At 39.1% G+C, this 25,992-nt stretch overlaps 1 protein-coding gene across 19 annotated transcripts in view; it reads right to left on the bottom strand.

Moving 5' to 3' along the window:
- The window catches only part of TCF4 (transcription factor 4), a 318,760-nt gene that overhangs the window by 95,975 nt on the left and 196,793 nt on the right, over window positions 1-25,992 (bottom strand). For 15 of the 19 annotated variants that reach the window (XM_075185214.1, XM_075185193.1, XM_075185148.1 and 12 more), the window contains 2 exons: window positions 19,690-19,819; window positions 18,711-18,760 (listed from right to left, as the gene is read on the bottom strand). The exons of 3 other annotated variants lie outside the window; for them this stretch is intronic. In XM_075185214.1, coding sequence (XP_075041315.1) covers window positions 18,711-18,760; window positions 19,690-19,819 — 180 coding nt within the window. Of the gene's footprint in view, window positions 1-18,710; window positions 18,761-19,689; window positions 19,820-20,773; window positions 20,793-25,992 lie in introns of those variants that run through there. One more of the 19 variants, XM_075185310.1, reaches the window with a different exon arrangement.

Genomic DNA, 25,992 nt, shown 5'->3' with positions numbered 1-25,992 from the left:
GAAATTGCCAGAAACATAGTTCTGACCTGAACGAGTCACTGGACACTGTTTTGTGTTTTAAATTGACTGTTCCATGTTCTAAAATCAGCACCAGAATATCTGGAAAGGGGATAATTAAGGCACAGTAAGGTTTTAAAGAGAGGACATTGACAGAATAATAGGCAGGTGATTTATAAAATTAAAATGTTTTGTGGGCTCACTAGTCAATTTTTGGGCTGCAGTCTAAATTCAGACTAATCCAGAGTGAAATTCCATTTCACCAAAGCAAATAAACGAACAAGATTGTTGATTTATCCAACTGGAAGCTATACCCTCCTCCGTCCAATACGCAGAGGAACAAAGTTTGGCAATCCTGACATTTTTGATCAAACCTCCCAGACATCTCTACATGTGTGGTCATAAAACATCTAACAAACGTGAAGCCTATCGGGACTGCAGGACTTTTAATGTGGTTTTATTGGTAATCCAGGTACCACACTGTTTGGTGCCATGTTTTCTGACTGTACAGGTCACATACGTGTATCCAAATTATACACAGATCAGTATGTTTGCTGCTCAGATGAATGAAGGATGCAACGAGATTAACACACTATCCAGTAATCACCTCCAAAACCACAGATTCATCTACCGCTGCTTGTAAACAATACTCTTACCAGCAATGGATTGTTATTACGATCATCATTATCTGCTATTTATAAAGTGACAACATAGTCTGCGGCACAGGGAAGTAATTAGTGCATGTGCAGACAATGAACAGTAGTAGAGTTTGGAGGCGATTACGAGTTCTCCAAGGGAACAAGCACCCATTTCATATTTCCATGTTCCGTAGCGAGCTTCCAACCTTTGTTCTATAGAACATTGGTGAACCACTGTCGGAATTCCTCTCACTAGTGTTACGTTGTTCATAAACAGAAATGGTTTCAGCCGTCACAGTACATTGGAAGAGTAGTGCAAATGAAACAAAGACTTGTCAATCACATTCGGGTTAGAGCTTGGTCCCTATTGTGATTAGATTATGGGACATTTATATATTGGGGTGCAACCTAAACAAAAATGGAAATTGATGAGCAGATGATTTAACTTTTTACTAAATAATTGATCTATCTTACTGGATGTCTTCTGTACTTCTTAGCCACATACTGATATCATCAGGCAGATTTGGCTATTTTTGCCGCCGTGTGATTTATCCGTAGGATACAATTGTAAAATTAGAGCAGTCTTGTGCTCCCGCGGTAGCGAAAAACAGCAATTGCTGATGCTGAAAACACTTGGATAAAAAGAACAAGCAATGTACATAGTCAAAGGCATACATAAACCGATTAGTTAAAGTCATCTGTGGGTTCACTCTCTCTGTAACTGATTTTAATACAAGTAAAAAGAATTTTTATTTGCATTTATGTAGATAGGCATGCACTTCACAAGACTTCCACACCATATACACAGCCTACTGTATGCAACTATGAAGACCACAAAACAGTGGAACATCTAATACATATGCTGAATGTTATTATACATTTAGTAGCCAAAATTATACTTCTGAGAGCTACAAGAGGTTTATAGCTATGTTGACTATCAAAGCCAAAGGGGGGGATAGCTGTAAAAGTACAAAGGTCAGTGGGATTTGGGTCCAGAAGTGAGGCAGGCGCGTAGGAATATTCTGTAATATACAGCTAGTCAATAGTATCTGTTCTATGTGCGGGGAACTCATCCGGGGTGTTGCCAGATTTTAATAGGCAGCTCTAAAATTAAGGTGAACAAATTCATAAGTCATTCTACTATGAACACGGTATAAAACTACACTTTAATAAGAAGAAGACATTTTCACATATACTATTAATACACAAGTCTAAGTATATAAAATACGTTGGTATAAATATAAAAATAATAATAAAATAAATCAATTTAACAAAGAAATAATAATATGACCCAGGATACTGTGTGTGATAAGTGGGCTTAAGGGCACTGGAGTATAAATTAATGATGGCCTCTATTAGCAATTGCAGCGTAGATATTGTTTTAAAGGTTAATTCCAACAAAAAAATATTTTCTAGCTAGCATTTCCCATGCCAGGATCACCTGCATTTTGGGAGAAGTGACCTCCACCTGCTTTGTAAACAGTTCCTAACCCTGTGGACAACTGAAGGGGCAAAGAGCAATGTTTTGGGTTACAAAGTGCCCGTTTCAGGCCGCGGCTCTGTCCAATCAGCACCAGAGACTAACACGGCACAGCCTGCGTTTAACATAACCCAGGTTATCAACACCAGAAGCTTAAACACTGTGCTGCTGGCAAGCAAAATCTTTAAGAGAAATTTCAATACACTGTATGGATGATTTATATATTAGCTCACGAAACCAGAATACATATGAATATAATCTCTCTTGTATTTAATTTGATATACAAAAAAAAACCCACAACAGATTGATGGCAGTTACAGTCTAGGGAGCCATCTGCACAGGTGTGGGGAGAAAAAAAAAAAGAAGAAATACCTCATTAAGTTGTTATATGTATACAAGAGATATATTTCATTCTCTTGTGGAGAAAGTTATTAAAATGAAAGAGTACAAATAAAAAATGGACTTGCAGTACCCCTCTTTGCCCTGCAGAGGGAGTGAGTGTTTAAGCAAAGATGATAAAAGCAGCTTGTCCCTCTTAAATTTGCAAGTTGTTCCAAGTGTCCTCCCTGCAGCAATCCGAGTACTGGACATAAAGTAGCATCTACATTATTATATAATGTGTCAAGAGAGTGCTAATAATCATTATCAGGAATCACAATGGCTATTACACATATAGTTGTGTGTGATATATATATATATATATATATATATATATATATATTATATTTGTTTTTCACACATACATACCTTGCCTCGATGCCCTAGTTATGAATTGTTTATAATACATGAAATCAAAGTTCCACAGACTATACTTTGTGTAAGATGGAAAGTATAGATATCCAGATAGAATTATTGTAACATTTAATTCCAAGCAATCTAGTGTATTAATTACTAGTTACATAGAGAAACAATGATTGCATCTGGAGCAGAGAGGGAAGGATGGAGCCTTGCAGCAGCTGGTAATGTCAGCTGGTATCCCCAGACCTAATGCTGCTTCCCATGTAGCCTCAGACGGCAGGTTAGGACCGCCGTGTGAAAACTAGTCTTTAGGATAAATTCATATAGGCGATTATGTAAATTACAGATTAAGTGCATTTTAGAGATTACATTGCTGTGGAGACACTGTAAACATGAGATTTCAGGGCAAAGATGCAGCTTATACCATTTAACCAAATTGTATCATATAAAACGCTTCCTTCTCCTCTACCCCCCAAGTCATCATCATCATCATTTATTTACATAGCGTCCACATATTCCGTAGCGCTTTACAATTGGGGACAAACATAGTAAACTAATAAACAAACTGGGTAAAACAGACAAAGAGGTGAGAAGGCCCTGCTCGCAAGCTTACAGTCTATGGGACAATGGGGGTTTGACACATGAGGCTAAGTCTACATTTTGCATTCCGGCCCAGCCAGGCTGCAAAGGTAAAAGATCCTGTCACACAACAATGTTGGTCAGGGGGTGGTAGTCTTGTGCGAAATTGTGTAATGGGTGGTAATAGGGTAAGGTAGTGAGGTTAAGAGGGTGGTTGAGGAATATTATAAGCTTGTCTGAAGTGGTGGGTTTTCAGAGAACGCTTGAAAGTTTGTTGACCAGAGGAGAGTCTTATTGTACGAGGGAGAGAATTCCATGGATTGGGTGCAGCCCGAAAAAAGCCCTGTAATCACAAGTCAGTGATGATCCTAATTACTGTTTAAAGTACAGTAATTAGACAGCCTTGTCTTGTTTGTACTACAACAGGTAGACCACAAGTGTGGGATTCCCATGCCATAGTGAAAATAAGCCCCAGGCTACCAAGCAAGGGGCTGATAGCCTCCGTGCATAATTTTTTTGCGCACCCCCCTCCTCATGCACCCATCCCATAGAGGCACCAGTCCTATGCTCACCAGAACAGGGCTGTTTTTCCCTTCCGTAGGTACCTCAGATGGTCTCATTGTTATAGTATTGTTTTAAACTGGGAGTGATTGAAGATTTGAGGGTGGGGGACATGCTGCTTGTTTTCTGTTGCAATTATTTATATTTTACACAGCGTATTGTACATGGAGATTCCATTAAAGGCATGTTTTAACTTTAAAAAAAAAGCTTTGTCAAATTAGGGCTGAGGCTGAGGTAGGGAGGGGGGTCATGGGAATAAAATTTCAACGCGTTTCACAACTTTTGAGTCAAAATGCAGACAAATCGCAGCAATCGGTAGTTACAGGGATTTATACAACCCTACAGCTCACTGCCTGCGAACCATCTGCCCATTGCTGATCCAGAAGAAGCCAACACATTCTTATTAAATCTCGTTCACATTGTGTAAAAGCCAAAGTCGTCTCAGCAAAAGGGATTCTTGTGTGAAATAGCTCCGACATGTCACAATAGCTAAATAAAATACTCTCTATGTGCCTGAAGTCTACGATCTCTCCTACCTTATATACTCAGCAAGTCAACAGATTGTGGATGTGTGAGAATGCTAGGTGTATGCAGATAAATTACTGTGACAAATGGGTTTCTATAGGTTTCGCAGCTGTGAGAATGCTGTTTGAACAAGTTTCACTGTCAGCAGAGATTTTCTATTTGTGAAAGCATCTAACAGTGTTGTATAAAGTGGGATTATTTGAGATGATCCTAAATGGAAACAGTCAAATGTTTAGACACATATCAGTGCACTTGTGAAAAATACACAGCAGTGCAAAATCACTAGTGTTTGGTGTAACCGCCCGGTGAGGATGGCGATTGCGATAGGGCTGATACTGCGGCTGTCCATGGCAAGTAGGCTCTCGGGGAAGGTTATTGACGGAGATACCTAAATTTAGGGGTTTTATCACTTTCATAAATAGAACCCTCTATTCTTTATGTGAATTTCACTATATGTTCCCTTTTCTTATGTGCTTCATAAATGAAAGGACACTAAGATTAATAAAAAAAAAAAAAATGTTTATCCAAAATGAAAAGGTACCGTGCAACATTCAGAAATATTCACAAAAGTTCCAGTTCCATTACATTGGAAAAGGCAGCACATTTTAGACAAGGCAACTATACTGTTAGGGCTAACATAAGTTTTAGACTTATTAGTTATTTGATATCAGGATATAATGATGTGTTGTGTAGTCAGATGTGATTTTCAGAGTGTGGAGAGGTGCAGGGTAGACAACCTTAGACATTTTAGACATGGCCTACAAACCATCCAGGCTTCGTTGTAAAATAACTGGGATACAGTTTTTTTACTAAAAATAAATGAATAAGTAAAGTCACTATTAGTGTTTCAACTAAAGCTAAAGATATCCAGTGTGTTCTCTTTATATCCATTGCTGCAGGTTGTCATGTTTGGGAGAGGAGTGGCTTACAGGTCTCTGCAGAAATGCAGAGAGTGGATTGGTTGATTCATAAACAGGGGTGAGGCCAGTGATGTCACAACAGCTCAAATGACTGCAGTCTCAGTTTTTTGTCCTCTATCAAATCCCATTAAGATATTATCCTAAACTTGTGGGAGGGGTTTCAGCTGCCTATAATTACATTTTTAACACTACTGCAGTGGAATTTCATTCAGTGTACTTTATCTTCATGATACTTAACTAAAATTATGGATTTTGCCATCTAGAGATCCTCACCTTAAAAAATTATTAGAATATACATATTTTTTGCATTATATAGTTGTTGGTGTACATGCAAACAATTACAGTGCATTATGTGGATGTGACTGGCATGTATTAGTTCAAGCACCAGATTCACCTACAGTTTACATTTCTTTATTGTGGTCTTATCTTTATATACTAAAAATTCACCTGTGGGTATAGTGTCCTATGTCTGCATACAGAGGTAAATAAGACAATTTTGCTGGCTAAAATAGTGCCCTTATCATATCCTACATAAGCCATACTTGCCAACTCTCCCGGAATGTCCGGGAGACTCCCACATTTTGCGAGAGTCTCATGGACTCCCGGGAGAGTGTGGCAATCTCCCAGATCTGCCCACTTCCTAGTGAATCTGCCATGATTCACCGGGAATCGCGGCGTTTGGGTCCAAAATTAAGCAAATTTTGGAGCCCCGCCCCCCATCACACCCACCTCCCCCGGCAGGATCCCGGAAGCCAACTTTAGAAAGTTGGCAAGTATGACATTAGCCCAAAAATATTTTAGTACATTTTAAGCTATAAGAGGCAGAAATCATCAATTCAATCTCAGGCCCCATAATTGTGTCTGCTAAAGACATCTACCTCACTACACTACATACAGTTCATGATTGTATCCTTTTGGCAGTAAGAAATCCCTGGAAATGATATAGAGAATAATGCACTCCCTGGGTGTAAATTATATGAATATTAGAAGTCACCAATGAATTCTGTAACCGGGGGGGACTGGAAAATTTTAGCCGGGGGGTAAAACTTGACCCCCCAGCCCTGCCTGTCCATGTTTGTAACCAAATAAAATGGCAGAGCTGTAGGCAGTGGTCACAGTATAAAGTTAACAGTAAACTGACTTCTCCCCTAATGTATTACAGGGGGGAGCGTCATTCCTTCAAACACACACACTTTGTAATCGAACTCACAGTTTATACAGATATTATTTACAGATGCTAATATCTATGTTGACAACACTTTTGTATTATATGTAAATGTTGTCAATTATGCTGTAGCATTTTTATATACTAACCAAATTGATTCTGTTTATAGCTATCCAAGGGGTAATTGTTTTTACAATAGATTTATCTATCTCCACATTATCCTCTCCTAGGTTTAGATGTCACTGCGTGCAGGGTATATCTTTGTCACTCTACACATATTGACATAAACCTTAAACAATTAATTTCATGAGTGCTTATCCTGTTGATCCAACGTGCGGTGTGACACCCTGCGGTGAGATTCCTCCAGGCAGGGGTGCAATGTGTGATCGCGTGTACAGCGATATGTCTGGGTGTAAAGCTGTCACAGATGAGGACAGCCATCCTGGAGGGGTGTTATGTCAGATGCTGCTTTGCATTCCTGCTCTGCGATCTTGATGACTTATTCATGCACCCAGACAAACCGCTTTACAGACGTCTCAGAAGGACGGTGCGGGCAGGTGGGGTCATTACTGGCCAGGTATTCCTATAAGTCCTCTCTACACATGGAAACCACACTATTATACAGACACCGAGCACAGGGGGAATACAAACATCCTCCCAAGGAATCATCTTCATGGGAAACCTCTCTCTACCCAACTTAAGTAAGAGTTTAGATTACGTGGATCCTTCTGTAGTAAGACATTCTGCTGGACCAATCCCAACAAATGAAAGGACGAAAGGAACTCATCATCATTTATTTATATAGCGCCACTAATTCCGCAGCGCTGTACAGAGAACTCACTCACATCAGTCCCTGCCCCATTGGGGCTTACAGTCTAAATTCCTTAACACACACACACACAGACAGACAGATAGAACCAGACTAGGGTCAATTTTGATAGCAGCCAATTAACCTACCAGTATGTTTTTTGGAGTGCAGGAGCAAACCGGAGCACTCAGAGGAAACCCACGCAAACACGGGGAGAACATACAAACTCCTCACAGATAAGGCCATGGTCGGGAATTGAACTCATGACCCCAGTGCTGTAAGGCAGAAGTGCTAACCACTGAGCCACCGCCACCATGCTGCCCCTAGGGTCCGCAGGTGAGGTCCTGGAGTGACGCCTGCTGCCCGTCCCTGGTTTAATCATACATCTGGGCTTTTTAGGACAGTTTCATAGAACATGGGGCCGCCCTTGGCATCTGTGGTCAAGAATAAGACCACAGAGTTCTACAATGTTATTACACCACATGACCCGTGAGACAAGCCCAAGTAACAAATTCATCCACGATGGGTGAAAACATAAGCATCCAGCCATGGAGGGCCACAGGTAACTTGTAAGGGGCCCCAGGGCCGCCTGTTTCCCACCTTCGCTGTAAGAGACGATAACAGCGACAATGTTTCCCCCAGAACACACGTTCTGTTTACACAGCCATATTCCTCACCGCAACTTACGTGATTCCAAATAAACCTCCTTCACGTCTATTACATTCCACCACCACAATGCCATTAACAGTAATGTGATACTTATGGTGCACTTTGAATTTTGTGGGACTTTTTTTGTTTATTATTATTCTCCAGATATTTTACTTTTTCTTGGAGAAAGTGAAATTTATGTGTATATAGTTATTTAGGTCCACATTGAAATTCTATGCTTATCACAGACGTGAGCAGATTAGAGGCTCTCTAGAGACCGACGCTGGTCATAGGAAATGCGTCTAACCCTACTATAATCTAAACTTACTTCTCTGGGCCTTTCTATATTTCTGTTATTGTTTAGCACAGATAAACAATGGCTAAAAACATGACAAAAACCCGGCAGCTGCAATTACTGTCTGCTCTCATCCCCCGCTAATGTTATGTGTATTTCCAAAGGGGCGTTAAGAATCACACAGAAATGGGGCACGACCCAAGTTAGCGTCGCGCACCTGCTCTCACGCCCCTTGTTACATTCTGACAATTGGCCTCCCCTCCGTTTATTTTTGGCAGGGTCCATTAGGCGTTTGGGAGGAATCTTCCTGTACCGCAGTGGGTCTTTTCTACAGAAAGGGTATAACGTGTAAGACATGGTAACCTCCTATAACTAAGTATCATTGCACAATATATATTATATGTAGTATAGAACACAGCCACCTTCTATGTAAAACCCCCTACCCAAGTTACATTGCAAGGGAGGGCTGTGCGTTATATAAAACGTTAGGCCGAATGGATGGTTTGGGGTTAGGCGGTTATTTTTTTTTAAAAAAACATTGAACAAAGTTTTTTTTATTAGTAAATTTCCATTAAACAGATGCTGAACTATTAGAAGTGAGTACATTGTATAATACAAATGATATTTTCTTACCACCACATTGACATCGATATCTACAGACCACTTGCTTCTCTCACCTTACAGTAATACAGTGAAGGGTGTCAAAGTCAAATAATTGGATGAAAGAAACTATAATGATCAATATTGTTTACCGTGCGATTGCGATCAGTACGCCACGTGCTATGACGCAATCGCACGATAAATAACGCACACATACACTTACACTTACACATTCACTTGTATATAGTTCATTTTTATAATAGTTCCAACCCACAGTCGTTTATGAACAAATGTTATTGAATTTATAGTTATATATAATAATGGTAAGAAGCACTTTATTGAGATCTAAGGTTCAGGTTACAGGAAACATATCATGTTTGGTGTCATTCTAATCCTCTATTTATCCTTAGTGATCCGGTTCCATCGGCTATGAGATCGAAACCTCACGTATGCTAGTTATGGAATATAGGGAATTAATGATCAGGGTGGTATTGTTTGTGTAATGTAAATAGACCAGTTTGAACTAGATGTCGGCGGGAAGATTAGTATGCATCTGATCGGAGAGCTGACCCCCACCCTTGGAGGGCGTCGTTTGAACTGACCTATGAACTACATTATACTGGACTGTCCTGGATTCTGAACCTATGGAAACATGCCAAGTCATCTGTATTGTATTTACTGTAACACCAAATGTATATATATATATATATATATATATATATATATATTACTCTCTGGAATCAGCTTACAGTCTCTTTGACCACAGACTTCAGGATTAAATGACTGTAAGCTGGATCCAGCAGGGCGCAGCGTATATATCGGCTGTACTTATTTATTGAACTGTTATTCTTTTGCTATTAAATTGCATAGTGAGTTGGAACCACACAAATCGCAGTGTACAATGATTATTAGTAAGTGATAAAAATAACTTTAATAAGGGGTTATCTGGATACCCAATATCAGAATTTCAGAAAACCAAAAATAAAACAAGTAAATAATTGATGTCGCTGGGGGACGCAAAACAAAACACAACAAATTAAAAGGAAAAGGGGGAAAAATGACTGTTGACTATATTACTTTGACCCCGAAAAGTATAGGGTGCAGTCTAAGGAATGAGCAAATTCTAGGTTTTGGCTTTTCAATTTAGCATTATGGGAGTAAAGTATTGTCCTTCACTAAACTTTTTATTCCACTCAAACAGGTTGTCATTCCCAGACCGTAGGTTAGTAGAGACGATTGCAGAAGGCACTTTCAGACAGAGGTGCGTACACCCGAAGTCATCACCCCATTTTTATCCTGCTACAGAGGAGCATCAAGGAAATTACAAGCAGACCGAACTCTGTGTCCACAAGTCCTGCAAATTATAGTGCTGAAAAATGGACATTGATAAAACCAATATGTATCGCTACTGCTCCGAAATGCAGTTAAGTTAATGGAGCACTTTAAGCAGCTACTCTTTGGCTAATCCAACATCTTTTCTTAAAAATGGTAACGACAATACTTCTGAAAAACTTTCGATGGTTACCTGGGTAATTCTAAAACAGTATGTAAATTTCAAAACAGGGTGGAATACACGTGAACGAAAAACTGATGACTATTAAGATAAAGAAATCAAGTCCTTTTGCTGTACAATTAAACGTCTTTAAAAATGCCACTGTTGTGTCTTCATTAGCAGACAAAAAAATTATACCTAGAAGTTGCTGTTATGTCGAAAACCAAGGTTAGAACGAGCTGCTAGAGTATAGTGTCGTAAACAGAATTCACATAATGTGATGGCGAATCCAAAAAGGTAAAATAGAGGGGAGTAATGCGATCTGCAACCAAGCTTATAATTAAAGATGTCACATTTGCTTCACTGCTTTAGGTACAAGCAAAACACACAGACAGCACTTTTTCACCTTGCAACAGCTAATTACGATTTCTCAAATTATGGCTTCTCTACAGATCCTAAAACAGCCGCCTGTGTGAACGGTAGCTTTGGGCAAAAGATTGTGCATAGCGCGTCTCGGGAAATGCTTCAACACGACAGACAACTGTTAGTAATCATCAGCTCACCCCCCTATCCTGATTGTCCTGGGTGCTAGGCCAATCTAAGCAGTTTACTGTAACAATACATAAATCTGTGCTCAACACTTACAGGGATGTTTGTTATGCTTTTCTCTATATTATGTATTTATTTACTACTTTTATTAGGCGCAGACAGGTTTATGCAGCGCCGTACAAATAATTATCTAGGAACAGTTTGTTTGTCCGATCAAAGTTTTCGGTTTAACGGACACAAAGTGACTTCTCCAAGGTAAAAGAGAAGAGGACACTGTGCTTCGAAACGGGGTCTCCAGCGAGTTCTCCAGTGTCGTCGTTACATGTCAGCGCCTTGAACCACTGCGCTATTCCATCTCAGCGTACAAACGTTAGGCTCAAAGAGCCTTATTCACCAAGGAACGTGAAACGAATGTAATGTGCGTTTTTTTTTTTTTAAACGTATGTAGATCGGGGATACGCAGGTCCATATTCAATAATGAGCGGATCTGAAGATACGTCTGTTGATGATTACAGTTCTAGAGCTGTTCTGCTCTAACAAATAGGACATTGCAGGATATATTCTAAACCTACGTGGAATATAAAGACACAAAATAATGCAAAAAAACAAACCATTTAATTAATGTCACCTGTTAATAATATAGGGCCTGAATCATTAAGGAACTTAGGTAAGAAATTTCTTACTTAAGTCTCCTGGACAAAACCATGCTACAATGCAAGGGGTGCAAATTAGTTTTCTATTTTGCACATAAGTTAAATACTGACTGTTTTTTTCATGCAGCACACAAATATCAACTTTAAATTTCAGTGCAGAAATAAGCTATCAAGTATTTGTGTGCTACATGAAAAAAAAGATATTATTTAACTTATGTGCAAAATAGAAAACTAATTTTCACCCCTTGCATTTTAACATGGTTTTGCCCAGGAGACTTAAGTAAGTAATTTCTTGCCTAAGTTCCTTAATGAATCAGGCCCATAGTCATCAATGACAAAATATTAAATAAAGTGTTTTTTAATCTATCCCATAAGATACATTTATAGAATGTTATTGATGTCTATTGTACATAAAATAAAGTTTAATAGTTGCTCCTGATTGTAACCACATGTCCTAGCTGCATACACAGCCGTCATCACTAGTAATCGGTGCTTAGACTAGACCTGTAGCTGGTGGAAATGCTACGACTAAAAATCATCTTAGAGATGCCCAAAGCTTGAATCAGACAATGCTATGTGCACTTGAGCTTTGCACGCCCTTACTGTACATAATACTTATCAACTCTCCCGGAATGTCCAGGAGACTCCCGGATTCTGAGAGTGCATGTCAGTCTCCCGCATCTGCCCACTTCCTCGTGAAGTGGGCAGAATTAGGTCCAAAATGCCACAATTCTACAGGAATCGCATCATTTGACCCCGCCCCTGGCCGAAAAACAACGTGTTTGTGGCATTACGTCACGGGGAGCGGGTCCAAAATGACGCACTTTTCAGGTCCCCGCACACCCACTTCCCCCCGGCAGCTCCCGGACGCCAGCTAGAAGAAGTTGACAAGTATGCTGTACATTGACTACGTGCATACTTCCAGTCCCCCCCCCCCACTTCTCTCCTGAAATCGTAGGCTGTAATAAGGGTCCTTTGCGCTCGAAGATGAATTGGATGTTTCTGCCTTCATTGGCGCATGGTCCCGTTCTCAGATGCGCAGAGCGATTTTATGCAAAATACGGCACATATCGCCATAAACGTTCCTTGATGACTCAGTCTCAAGGGGTCACTAAAAGCTTAAAGTGCAAACTAATACAATACGAAAGGAAATTTGGACCACTTGGCCTTGGTTAATGTTTGCAAACATTAAAGGGTCCATTTATAAATAGATGACGATGATATGTTTTCCAATGCCGCTAAGAATCTGGGCAGGTGAAGTGCTACACCACTGCCCGGCAATACTGGCCTACACCGGTAAGCGGTAAGTTAACTCTTCGCCAGACCAGTCCTCTAGACATGCTCATGTTGCTGATGGGGACGCTGATGGGGACACTGACAAACCGTTGCCTTTCTGAGACAAACAAGCCACTGAAGCATCGAGCAGGGCAGCGCAGACATCACGGGGTCTGCTGTATCAGATAAACGCCTCAAGTAAAACCGTATGTTAGCTTAACATAGAAAACTCTAATCTAAACTAAACATTTTGGGCGGAGTTCTCCTTTAACTCTAAAAACTAGAAGCTGGCGGCTTCTAGTGGACAAAAAAGACGATGGTAACCATGACGCAGTCTGAGTCCATTATGGCCCAGGAAAAGTACGTCTGCAAGATATATGTATATTATGTAATAATATACCATACTGAACAATATACATCATTAACAAAGATTAGAGTCCAGTCCATTCCCCACTCCGCATTTTCTTCAGTCCCACATACATCATATATATATATATATATATATATATATATATATATATATATATATATATATATTATTTTTTTATTTTTTTATTCCTCTAAGCATGAGCTCCCAGGAGAGGACATTCTCTAAATTCTGACATTACAATTCCATTACTTCATTCTAAAAGACCTCGCAGGCCAGAGGAATGCATTCATCTGTTTTTTCCACAATCATTAAGCTAAATGACACAAACACACGTATGGCGGTAAAACGATCACTTGTACAACATCCTGTTAGACAACAATCATGGGTAAACAACAGAGGGGTCATTGTGATTCCACATATAAACCTCCCTAGCTCCGGTCAGTGTAAACCAGAGTGAAATACACTATTGGTGTGAGAATAGGGCTATGAATAGCTTCCAAAAAATTATACTTCTATTAAAACCAAACCATAGAGTGTAAGGCAAAAAAAAAGTTATCCGGGACAAACCATGTTACAATGCAAGGGGTGCAAATTAGTTTATTATTTTGGACATAAGTTAAATACTGGCTGTTTTTTCATGTAGCACACAAATACTTCACAGCTTTATTTGTACACTGAAATTTAAAGTAGATCTAGGACATGCCCTATCCCAACTATATATCTTTCCCCACATTTTAAATTGACCTCCCCCTCCAATGCAACATGGTTTTGCCCAGGTGCAAAGTTATTCCTTTTTTTATGCTGTGCTCTCCTTAATGACTCAGGCCCAGTGAGTTCAGAATAACATCAGCTTTAATAAAACGTCTTTGTAAATAATCATTAGAGCCTATTAAGGTTTTACGTTTTCCCATCAGTGCCAGGCATGGACATTCAGATCCCAGAGTGTGGATCGCACATAAACAACACACTCTTTAGAAATGAGAAAGGTGGAACAGGCTGTGGCTTTATTGAGGCCATATTTGCAGGGAGGGTGTCTTTTTTGGCAGGGCAGATAGGCCGTTTGCCCCAGGTCATCAGCATTCCAAGAGCTCCCCCCGGACCAGGTTTCACCCTGGACCCAATGTATAATCTATATTTTCATAACTGTTATGATTGTTTGTTTACGTTAATATTTACAGTCTATGAAATAATAAGCATGGTTTTATTTTAGTTGATCTAAATGCCCATCTTATTTCCAGCACCTGGCATCTGTGGGTTCTATAAGCCAGGTTCTGTATATTAAAATCAGACGTACAACTGGACAGCTTAATACACTGACATAATCTCTGCTAAAATGATTTCAATTCATTTCTTCAAAATATGGATAGACTTTTTTTTTCTTTTTAAGGACTATATTATTTGAATGTAAAGTGAAGTGATTATATATAGATCCATAAACATGGCAGGTAATGTCTTTACACAATGACAATCTAACCCACATACAGTCTAAACAGTGTGTTAGGAGAGAGAGGCAGAGGCACTGCATGCCTCAAAATAAATATATCTATCCCATAGATTGTAAGCTTGCGAGCAGGACCTTCTCACCTCTTTGTCTGTTTTACCCAGTTTGTTTATTAGTTTATTATGTTTGTCCCCAATTGTAAAGCGCTACGGAATATGTTGGCGCTATATAAATAAATGATGATGATGATGATGATAGAAGAAAATATAATCATCAATCAGACCCCTCAACATTTAATGAGATAAGGTAGGGGTATTATTATAATTATAGGATACAGTGTAAATACGTCATACCTCATACATTAATTTAAAGCAATGCATTTTTCTCTTATTACCTACAGAACAAGCTCAGATGCTACCGTATATTAACCAAAATGTTCAGAATTGTACTTAAATAGAACAATTCCCTCCATTGTAATATATGTATTATATATATATATATATATATATATATATATATATATATATATATGCACACACACACACACACACACATATATATATATATACACACATATACACACACACACATATATATATGTACCAATATATATATATATATATATATATATATATATATATACACACACATATACATATACACACACATACATATCTATGTACACAAGACCTGGGGTTATTGCTGTAATCAGTCTCTCAATTATTTTGTATTGTTGATAACTATATAACACTAATAATTGCAGATTATTGGTTTACTACCCTCTGCAGAATATTACTGTTCTGACCACATATACACATAAAAAAGATATTTCCCAAGCATCTCTGAATAGGAAAACAAAAATAGTCTCAAAACTGGATTTATTTTGACCTCGAGTTACTAGAACATCAAGGGGCTCCATTCCTGCAAATAACTTTGTAGAGGACTTCTGTTCCTGCCTCTTGACACTCACTTGTGCAGTACTGATTAGTATATATATATATATATATATATATATATATATATATATATATATAAATCATAGCTGCCACATAATCTATTAAATATACTGGGAGACATTTAATAGCAAATTGAAACAGCGTAAAAAGCCACAGAAACCAATACAATTTGTACTAAACCACATTGGCCAACTGTCCCTACTTTCCATGGGTAGCCCAAGGATTTACAGGTTCGCCCCTGGATACGTACAACGCTTTTCGATACTGCCCAAATGCACAGTACAACTACTATAATTCTTTATTTCAGATGTAAAGCTGATGTTGTTCTTCTTCTTGAGACTTTGTAACGTAATAGTTGAATATCTAACATGTAAAAATTAGGATTACAACAGCACGGAGGCGTAGTGGTCAGCACTTCTGCCTTACAGCACTGGGGTCATGAGTTCAATTTCCAACCATGGCCTTATCTGTGAGGAGTTTGTATGTTCTCCCCGTGTTTGCGTGGGTTTCCTCCGGGTGCTCCAGTTTCCTCCCACACTCCAAAAACATATTAGTGGGTTAATTGGCTACTAACAAAATTGAACCTAGTGTGTGTGTGTGTGTGTGTCTGTGTGTGTGTGTGTGTGTGTGTTAGGGAATTCAGACTGTAAGCTCCAATGGGGCAGGGACTGATGTGAGTGAGTTCTCTCTACAGCGTTGTGGAATTAGTGGCGCTATATAAATAAATGGTGATGTTGATGAATGTGCAAATGAAATGATGAATGTGAAAGCTGTAGTGTATAACATCTGTTTAGGCAACACTGAATTTACCAGGCTGACTAGCTACGGATAGCTGTCCAGTTTTAGCATCGCCCCCTATGTCAATGGATGACAATGCCCTTATGCGAGTAGCAAAATATTCCCACTCTTTTTGTTATCATGTCTTTGTAATAACAACTGGGGGGAGGTAAAGAAGCTATTCAAAGACAGTATGGGTTGAGCAAAATGTAATCCAAATACTGCTTTAAATGGATTGGCTACAAATCACAATTGACACGGCAGAAGATTTGGTAGATAAAGCTTGTTCTACACACGACTCTAGATCTCGGACTCTGCAGATCTGTAAGGAAAATCTGCACAACTAGAGGCTGTCAGCTCGGTGCTGGAATTGTTAATGTGCTCGTTGCAAAAATAAATATATAAAGCCGGCAAACAGCGCAGGAGGGGAAAATTCATTGAGATACAGCTGTTTTATACAGGCTGACACCTGGTGTATCAAGCAGGCAGCGACTGATGCACTCACATCTATACTACTCGCTCAGATACCTCGCTAGGAAATAAAGATGTTCTTTTTTTTTTTTTGCAATCTATGTAAATTTCAGAGTAAATCCGTTGCGCAAATCTCTTTGAACATGCAAATCCATAAATCATCATTATGCTGACAAAGGAGGGAAGTATCTGGTGAAAAGAAGGCTCATTTTATCCCAAAAGCCCAGCTCAGGTATGGTGCTCTGAACTTTGGGCAGCCTTCCAAACAGCATTACAGAATTTTCCCTGCTGAAGATTAGCATGACCACAAATTCTAGTGTGTTTTGTAATTAGTCAATTGGGCGTTGGGTCAAGTCAAAACGGGAAAGAGAAAAAAAAAGAAAAGAAAAAGATTTCTCTTTCTTTGGATCTGCTTTTAACTTTTAGCTGTGGTGCTAATTTGGTATGCTGTGTGAGCCCACTAATGAGGGTGGCTTTCAGTGACCGGAGCGAGGTAAGGAGATCAGGGTAAGTGTAGTCAATAGCACGCAGGCTTCCCCTTCTGTTTATAGGACCCCACAGAGCTCTGTTCCTGGGATTCTCCCAACGTAAGAAAACCTCTCCCCTCTCCTTGTTACACCAGCATATTTGTAGGACTTAAACAAGCACACACACAAAAAAGGCAGATACGACGATTGCAAAACAATGTTTTCATAATAACTGGAATAGTGAACAATAAAAGACTTTGGAGAGACAAACATTCCACACAGAATACGGGATATTCTATAACAAGGGACACTTTGCCTTTACCATTGTCCTGCTTTGTGCACCAGTTTCTATAACTATATGTCACTAAATTCTCCTCTTTTTATACTAATGAGTAAAAAAATCAGGGGAATGGTTAGGGGTTTTTTCAACTAAATTAGCATTTCTTATTAAAAAAAGTGGGAAATTATCTCGTCTTAAGAGACTAGAAAACCATTAAAAAAACATATTTTCTTAAGAAAACATGTCAAAAAAACTACTTTTTTAGGGATTAAAAAGTGAAATTGTTACCAGCTAAATAATAACTTTATAATAGAATATGGTATAAAAGACATATTGTCACATTCCTCCAGTATTATAGACTGCCCGTCAATACCTCTACAGATATGGAGCCCTTGTAAATAACAAATATACAAATGCAATATAAAACATATACATATATAATAATAATAATAATAATAATAATAATAATAATAATAATAATAATAATATATATATATATATATATATATCTATATATATATATATATATATATATATATATATCCTAATTTACAATTTAGCCTTTGCCCTATACATGGAAAAGTGACACATTTGAGGCATTTTACTGAGTCTGACAAGTCCACCACTACTGTAGAAGACAGCACTTTAGATAAGTGAAAAACACTGACTTAAAAGTTTTGTCAATAACCAATATAAATCCCAGCTTAGCACAGGCAGCTATATGTAACACTGCTGCATCATATAAGTACAAACGTTTATTTATAGAGAATTTAGAAAACGTTTTTAAACATCAAGCGATGAACAAAACATATAAAACTGAGACACTTTTACATTTAGTGCCACACTGTGTATAAGAGGCTGTAGAAGCTGCGATTCTCACGTAGACAATGTACTAAAACCACCAACCGGATAACAACAACAGAACCCCAAATCTTGTCACCGGGGTCACGTGAGTAGCAGCGCAGTTCTGTACATATCAGGTATGAGTAACAATGCACAGTTAGAGCATGAGAGGTAGTACTTACTGAGGAGGGTAACCCTGGGGGCACTTTCCGAATTTTCTTGGCTTGTACCTCTGTCGGTGAGAAAAAGAACCAGGAAAGGGATATAAGGACAAGTCTGCTCCATGTCACACAGACGCGTTATATACAGGTATCCTGGATACATAATGTTCCACGTGAGGAAACAAACACTGTGTAAAATGTTCCTCTTCTTAAAAAGTGGCCCATTCTCTACATAAACTATTATATATATAATATTATACAAATACACTGAAAGAAACTAAAACACACAATGCATCCTTTGTCTAGTAGAACGTGTTGTTATATACAGGCATGGGACATACTATTCGGAATATTTGGGGTTTTCTTGATAAGGTTTTTTTTTTCCGCTTGTAATTTGGGACATCATGCCTAACATCAATAATAAATTACATTTAAAAGTTCCCAGCCTTGTTAAATCATTAAGAGGAGCTCCTCACAGTGACTACGGAAGTAACCGCTCAGTGCATAACATTTAAATTTACTGTATTTTATTGCAATTTGTTGCAATTGTCTGGAAAACGGGTTACCGGATAATAAATCCCATACCTGTATCCTTGTTTGTAATACACAGGATAGTTGTGATGTCAGAGGCTCCCGCTGAGCGTGTAACCCAGTGTTGGCTAACCGGTGACACTCCAGGTGTTGTGAAACTACAAGTCCCAGCATACCCTTCCAGCAATAAGTTGCTATATATTGGCAAAGCATGCTGGGACTTGTAGTTTCACAACACCTGGAGTGTCACAGGTTAGCCAACACTGGTATAACCAATAGTACTGCAGGGAAAGTTGTGCACAGGTAACAGCATTTCTCCCCAGCCCTCCCCCTCTGGATGAAGCCGAGGCAGCGTGTAACACAGAACTATCTGAAGGCTGATGTTATTGTGTGTCTCTCTGTGGGGTACACGGTTTATCAGAGTGTAACTGGATACTATTACTAGGCAGAAAATATAGATAATACTCACCCATTGAGCTGCTGTGAAAAGGCCTTCTCCTGGGGTTATTGCTTGAATAATGATAGTACTGTGAGCCAGGCTTTGTGGGTGAAAGAGCCCCTGAATTGCCAATATCCATGTCACCTCCGAGAAGGCTTTGCTGAAAGGGACACGTGAAAACAGAACATTCATATTCCTTCCTTTGTTTATAGAACACCGTCAAGCCAAAATAAAAACCTAAAAAAGTAACATGAAGCTAGGACAGTGGCATATTACATATAGGACTAATCTTGCCGAAACTGGAGTCCTAGGTTACGTTCTTGGATAAAGCACAGGGGCCTGGAGCGCACAATCACTTTTTTTTTCGGGCAGCTTGTTGTGCTCTGTTCAATGGCAGAAAACACAAAAAAGGCAACGTGCCAACAACACAATCTGCAGTCTAGGCTGCAGCACACACTTGTGTTTATTTTCGGGGGGTTTTGTGTGTCTTAAGTGGCACCACGCTCTTCCTTTGCATTTCTTTATGCTGCTCTTTTTAAATCTTAGAAAAAAAGAAACAAAAAAAACCAAAAAACAACAAAAAAACCACCAAGAATAAAAAGCTGAAGAACAAAAAAGAAAATTAAGGAATCCCCTTACCCCCCTCATCCTCACAAACATAGATACAAAACACTTGTGTGTCCAGGCCCCAAAACTGCTTTCTGATGGTACAATCCCCCCCTCCCCCTAATACATTAACAACATAAATATAAATAAGGTCAATCAATAAGAATATAACATGGGATAAATAAGCATCTGCTTTCTGTGAGCTGTAGACCCTCAGAAGGGTTAAACTTTTTCCTAAATTAAATCATCTGCTACAATCAAAATAGAGCTACGGTAAGTGCATAAAGGAGACGTGAAAAGACAGAACATTGTTAATAACATTAGTACAGAACATTATCACAACGGTGTATAGAAGTCCCTCCCTTCACACTCTAACCACAAACACCTCAGAAGAACAAAAATTACAAATGTTCTAAACAGGATAAGACGGCAATACAGATAATAAGTTAAAGTTAATCACAACGGCGCAATATATTTACTATTTGCTACAAACTACATTGGAACTTACCCAAAATATACAAGTCCCTTGATTACGCCTAGCATTGAATACATTGTTCTTTTAATTGTGCTCACATGAGATAAACCAGGTGCAGATTCCACCATTTATATTAAGAACAAATTTATAATTTGAAAAGGAAAATTTAAAATTAAGTACCCAAAAAAAAAAATAATCGAACTTTATCTTTACTTGTAATCAACTTTTACCGACTGAACTAATTACTGTACTTGATAAAGTACAGAATGTGTTTTGCCTAATCTAAATTCTAATCACCGTGTCACTCACAACAGACTTAGTAATGCTTCACTAACTCACTATTCACATGCAAAATACTCTAAATGGCCCAATTATGACTGAGCTCCTGTTCCCTGGTTAACCCTCTGAGAACCGAACCGTTTCACAAGGCACTCACCCACTAAAACAAAGAGCCCTTGTTTTAGATTAAGTCAGTCTTTTTTTTTTATTCCTAAATAGCTCAACAATGTTCCAAGTCTTCTGCACAGAGCAGTTGGTCAAGTACGGCCGGTGAGATGGAAATGAAGAAATGAGAATATTCCGTTTCCAATGCATCCTCTAGAACTTTGCAAACTGTAGATATAGAATAGACTCTATATCCCGAAACCGTACTGCATTTATAATATATAACTATTTGTGAATGAAGTCAGGGGCTGCCTTTATGACAAACCTTCAAATCATATTGTGGAGCACGGACTAAACAGATCAGTAGACATACACAGCAATTGATCAATAATACAATCTCATGCAGTTTTTTCTCATCCAATGTCTGATAATAGGAAGTTGACTCTTTTTTGAAAACAATAAATAATTATTTGTTATTTCTCATCAGATTTACACCAAGGGCCTCGTCAATTCAGTATGGGTGTGAAAAATACACAATTCCTCCAAAGCTGTTTTATTATTTAATGTCAGTTAAGTAAAATATCATGTAGGATATTATAACAATTACAAGTAATAGATGGAAATAGTATTTATAAGGGGGTGGGAAGGATTTGTTGTTTTTTAATAAAAATATATCTGACTTCCACTAGGGGGCGTCAGAGGTCACAATAAAGCCTCCTGCCCCACTGAACTTATCTTACAGACATTCATTTTGTGCTCTGATTGTGCACTCTTTTATTTATGACGTGCACCTCTTGTGGGGCTAGATCAATACACATAAACTGCAGACCCCTAACTAACAGACTTGGTTACATAAACACAAATCAGTGTGAGAGGGGACAATAGTTTTATGGGGACTGTTGGACCATGTCTTGTTCATACATAAAGGTGCTGATACCTGGGCAGATCCTTTGGGATCTCTGTTAGATTCTGTTATCAGATCTAATGGCTGGATCTGATTGGGCATCATCAACGAGGTCAATGAGTGACCACATCAGGGGCAAACGCAGGATTTGTAGAGGGGGGTTTCCACACCACGCCACCAGTGGGCATGACTAGTTTGCATGGGGGCGTGGCTATAATATTAGACAGTGCTTGGCTGCTCTCCAACTCTTCCTATCCCGATAATATACATGGGCAATGCTGCGTGCACTACTGTTAGGTGCACGCAGCTCTCCCTTTTCAAGCAGAGCTGTGTAAAGCGGGGGCAGGGTCCAGCCACCTCAATTATACAGTGCCCCAGGCTTGGAGGGGGGTTTCCAGGCACTAGGAAACCTTCCCTTGGTTTGCCTATGCACATACAGTGAGATGCAGTAATCACCCGGCAGGGCTTACTGTCCGCCCTGATCAATATGTGATCAGATATCAGAAGCTGAATGGGTTTGTGGCCTTGTTCTTGGGTCCATATGTCCTGCGATTTGTGACCAACAATCTAATTAAAATCACAGCATATACGGGCACCTTAACTCAGGAAGAGCGACTTATAATCTAGAGACTGCCCTAATCATTGGCTTTTCCGAAGCTTATTCTAACAATAATGCAGTATACTAACCAACAGTACTATGCTGGACAGTCACACTGTCTGCAGGACAACACGTCAAAGTCCGACACAGAGAAATGCAAATGCTGAGGTAGAAAATATAACTGTCTCAGCCGGCTGGTGTTTCAATTAATTGTTTGAATTATTTACAATTGGGGACAAACACAGTAATGAAACAAGACAAAGCGGTAAGAGGGTGCTGCTTGCAGTCTTACAATCTATAGCTTTCTGTACAATCATGTTTCTCCTTCGCTCCTGAGGAGAGTTTAGAGATTTACTGTCGCATCCTCCTCGCCCTGCTGACCCGGTCAGTGGTTTCTGCGCTGGCGCTGTCTGAGGAAGCGCACAGGTGACAGGAGGGCTGGACCACAGGTAAGCAAACTTTGTAAATGGGGCATAGTGTGAGACTATTCTGTTTTGGGTGGAATTATCCTGGAAAAGCTCCTACATCCCCCTCACTCTGATGCTCAGGAGATGACTTTTCTCTCTCACAACAACTCTTCTCCTGCTCCTGGAAATTACAGGCTGCTGTCACATATTTACCCGTCGCTCTATACAGAAAGCTGTAATCATCCGCAGCCCGTGGCTCTCTCTGCTCAGCCTGACAACTAATAAGGTAGAGGTTTGGTAGTCAGCCAAGTGGTGACAAATAGGGAGGACTGACTGAAAATTGCTTCTATTGCTTCAAGTTGACAAGAGTCTGATCTAATGCACTAATATACCAGCCTGTGTATTGTACAGAGATCTAATGCACTAATATACCAGCCTGTGTATTATACGGAGATCTAATGCACTAATATACCAGCCTGTGTATTGTACAGAGATCTAATGCACTAATATACCAGCCCGAGTATTGTACAGAGATCTAATGCACTAATATACCAGCCTGTGTATTATACGGAGATCTAATGCACTAATATACCAGCCTGTGTATTGTACAGAGATCTAATGCACTAATATACCAGCCTGTGTATTCTACAGAGATCTAATGCACTACTATACCAGCCTGTGTATTGTACAGAGATCTAATGCACTAATATACCAGCCTGTGTATTCTACAGAGATCTAATGCACTAATATACCAGCCTGTGTATTGTACAGAGATCTAATGCACTAATATACCAGCCTGTGTATTCTACAGAGATCTAATGCACTACTATACCAGCCTGTGTATTGTACAGAGATCTAATGCACTAATATACCAGCCTGTGTATTGTACAGAGATCTAATGCACTAATATACCAGCCTGTGTATTGTACAGAGATCTAATACACTAATATACCAGCCTGTGTATTGTACAGAGATCTAATGCACTATTATACCAGCCTGTGTATTGTACAGAGATCTAATGCACTAATATACCAGCCTGTGTATTGTACAGAGATCTAATGCACTAATATACCAGCCTGTGTATTATACGGAGATGTAATGCACTAATATACCAGCCTGTGTATTGTACAGAGATCTAATGCACTAATATACCAGCCTGTGTATTCTACAGAGATCTAATGCACTACTATACCAGCCTGTGTATTGTACAGAGATCTAATGCACTAATATACCAGCCTGTGTATTCTACAGAGATCTAATGCACTAATATACCAGCCTGTGTATTGTACAGAGATCTAATGCACTAATATACCAGCCTGTGTATTGTACAGAGATCTAATACACTAATATACCAGCCTGTGTATTGTACAGAGATCTAATGCACTATTATACCAGCCTGTGTATTGTACAGAGATCTAATGCACTAATATACCAGCCTGTGTATTGTACAGAGATCTAATGCACTAATATACCAGCCTGTGTATTATACGGAGATCTAATGCACTAATATACCAGCCTGTGTATTGTACAGAGATCTAATGCACTAATATACCAGCCCGAGTATTGTACAGAGATGTAATGCACTAATATACCAGCCTGTGTATTGTACAGAGATCTAATGCACTAATATACCAGCCTGTGTATTGTACAGAGATCTAATGCACTAATATACCAGCCTGTGTATTGTACAGAGATCTAATGCACTAATATACCAGCCCGAGTACTGTACAGAGATCTAATGCACTAATATACCAGCCCGTGTATTGTACAGAGATCTAATGCACTAATGTACCAGCCCGTGTATTATACGGAGATCTAATGCACTAATATACCAGCCTGTGTATTGTACAGAGATCTAATGCACTAATATACCAGCCTGTGTATTATACGGAGATCTAATGCACTAATATACCAGCCTGTGTATTATACAGAGATCTAATGCACTAATATACCAGCCTGTGTATTGTATAGAGATCTAATGCACTAATATACCAGCCTGTGTATTATACGGAGATCTAATGCACTAATGTACCAGCCCGAGTATTGTACAGAGATCTAATGCACTAATATACCAGCCTGTGTATTCTACAGAGATCTAATGCACTAATGTACCAGCCTGTGTATTGTACAGAGATCTAATTCACTAATATACCAGCCTGTGTATTGTACAGAGATCTAATGCACTAATATACCAGCCTGTGTATTCTACAGAGATCTAATGCACTAATATACCAGCCTGTGTATTGTACAGAGATCTAATGTACTAATATACCAGCCTGTGTATTGTACAGAGATCTAATGCACTAATATACCAGCCTGTGTATTGTACAGAGATCTAATGCACTAATATACCAGCCTGTGTATTCTACAGAGATCTAATGCACTAATATACCAGCCTGTGTATTGTACAGAGATCTAATGTACTAATATACCAGCCTGTGTATTGTACAGAGATCTAATGCACTAATATACCAGCCTGTGTATTGTACAGAGATCTAATGCACTAATATACCAGCCTGTGTATTCTACAGAGATCTAATGCACTAATATACCAGCCCGAGTATTGGACAGAGATCTAATGCACTAATATACCAGCCTGTGTATTGTACTGAGATCTAATGCACTAATATACCAGCCTGTGTATTGTACAGAGATCTAATGCACTAATATACCAGCCTGTGTATTGTACAGAGAGGGTTCATGTAAAAATACACATTTATAAAACAAGGCAGGTGTAGCATATCTCCCAACTGTTTCCATTTTCGTGGGATATTTTCTTTATTCAGGAACCACAACCAGTGGGCATATAGGTAATGGGTGTGACCTTGAGGGAAATGGGTGTGGTGTGTGTGAATGGGTGTGGTGTGTATGGGTGTGGTGTGGATGGGTGCGCTGTGGATGGTTGTGGTGTGGATGGGTGTGGTGTGAATGGGTGCGCTGTGGATGGGTGTGGTGTGGA

The sequence above is a fragment of the Mixophyes fleayi genome, chromosome 1 (genome assembly GCF_038048845.1).
Source record: "Mixophyes fleayi isolate aMixFle1 chromosome 1, aMixFle1.hap1, whole genome shotgun sequence".
Taxonomy (NCBI): domain Eukaryota; kingdom Metazoa; phylum Chordata; class Amphibia; order Anura; family Limnodynastidae; genus Mixophyes; species Mixophyes fleayi.
The sequence above is the reverse complement of the archived record's forward strand: the minus strand, read 5'-3'. Positions and strand labels throughout refer to the sequence as shown.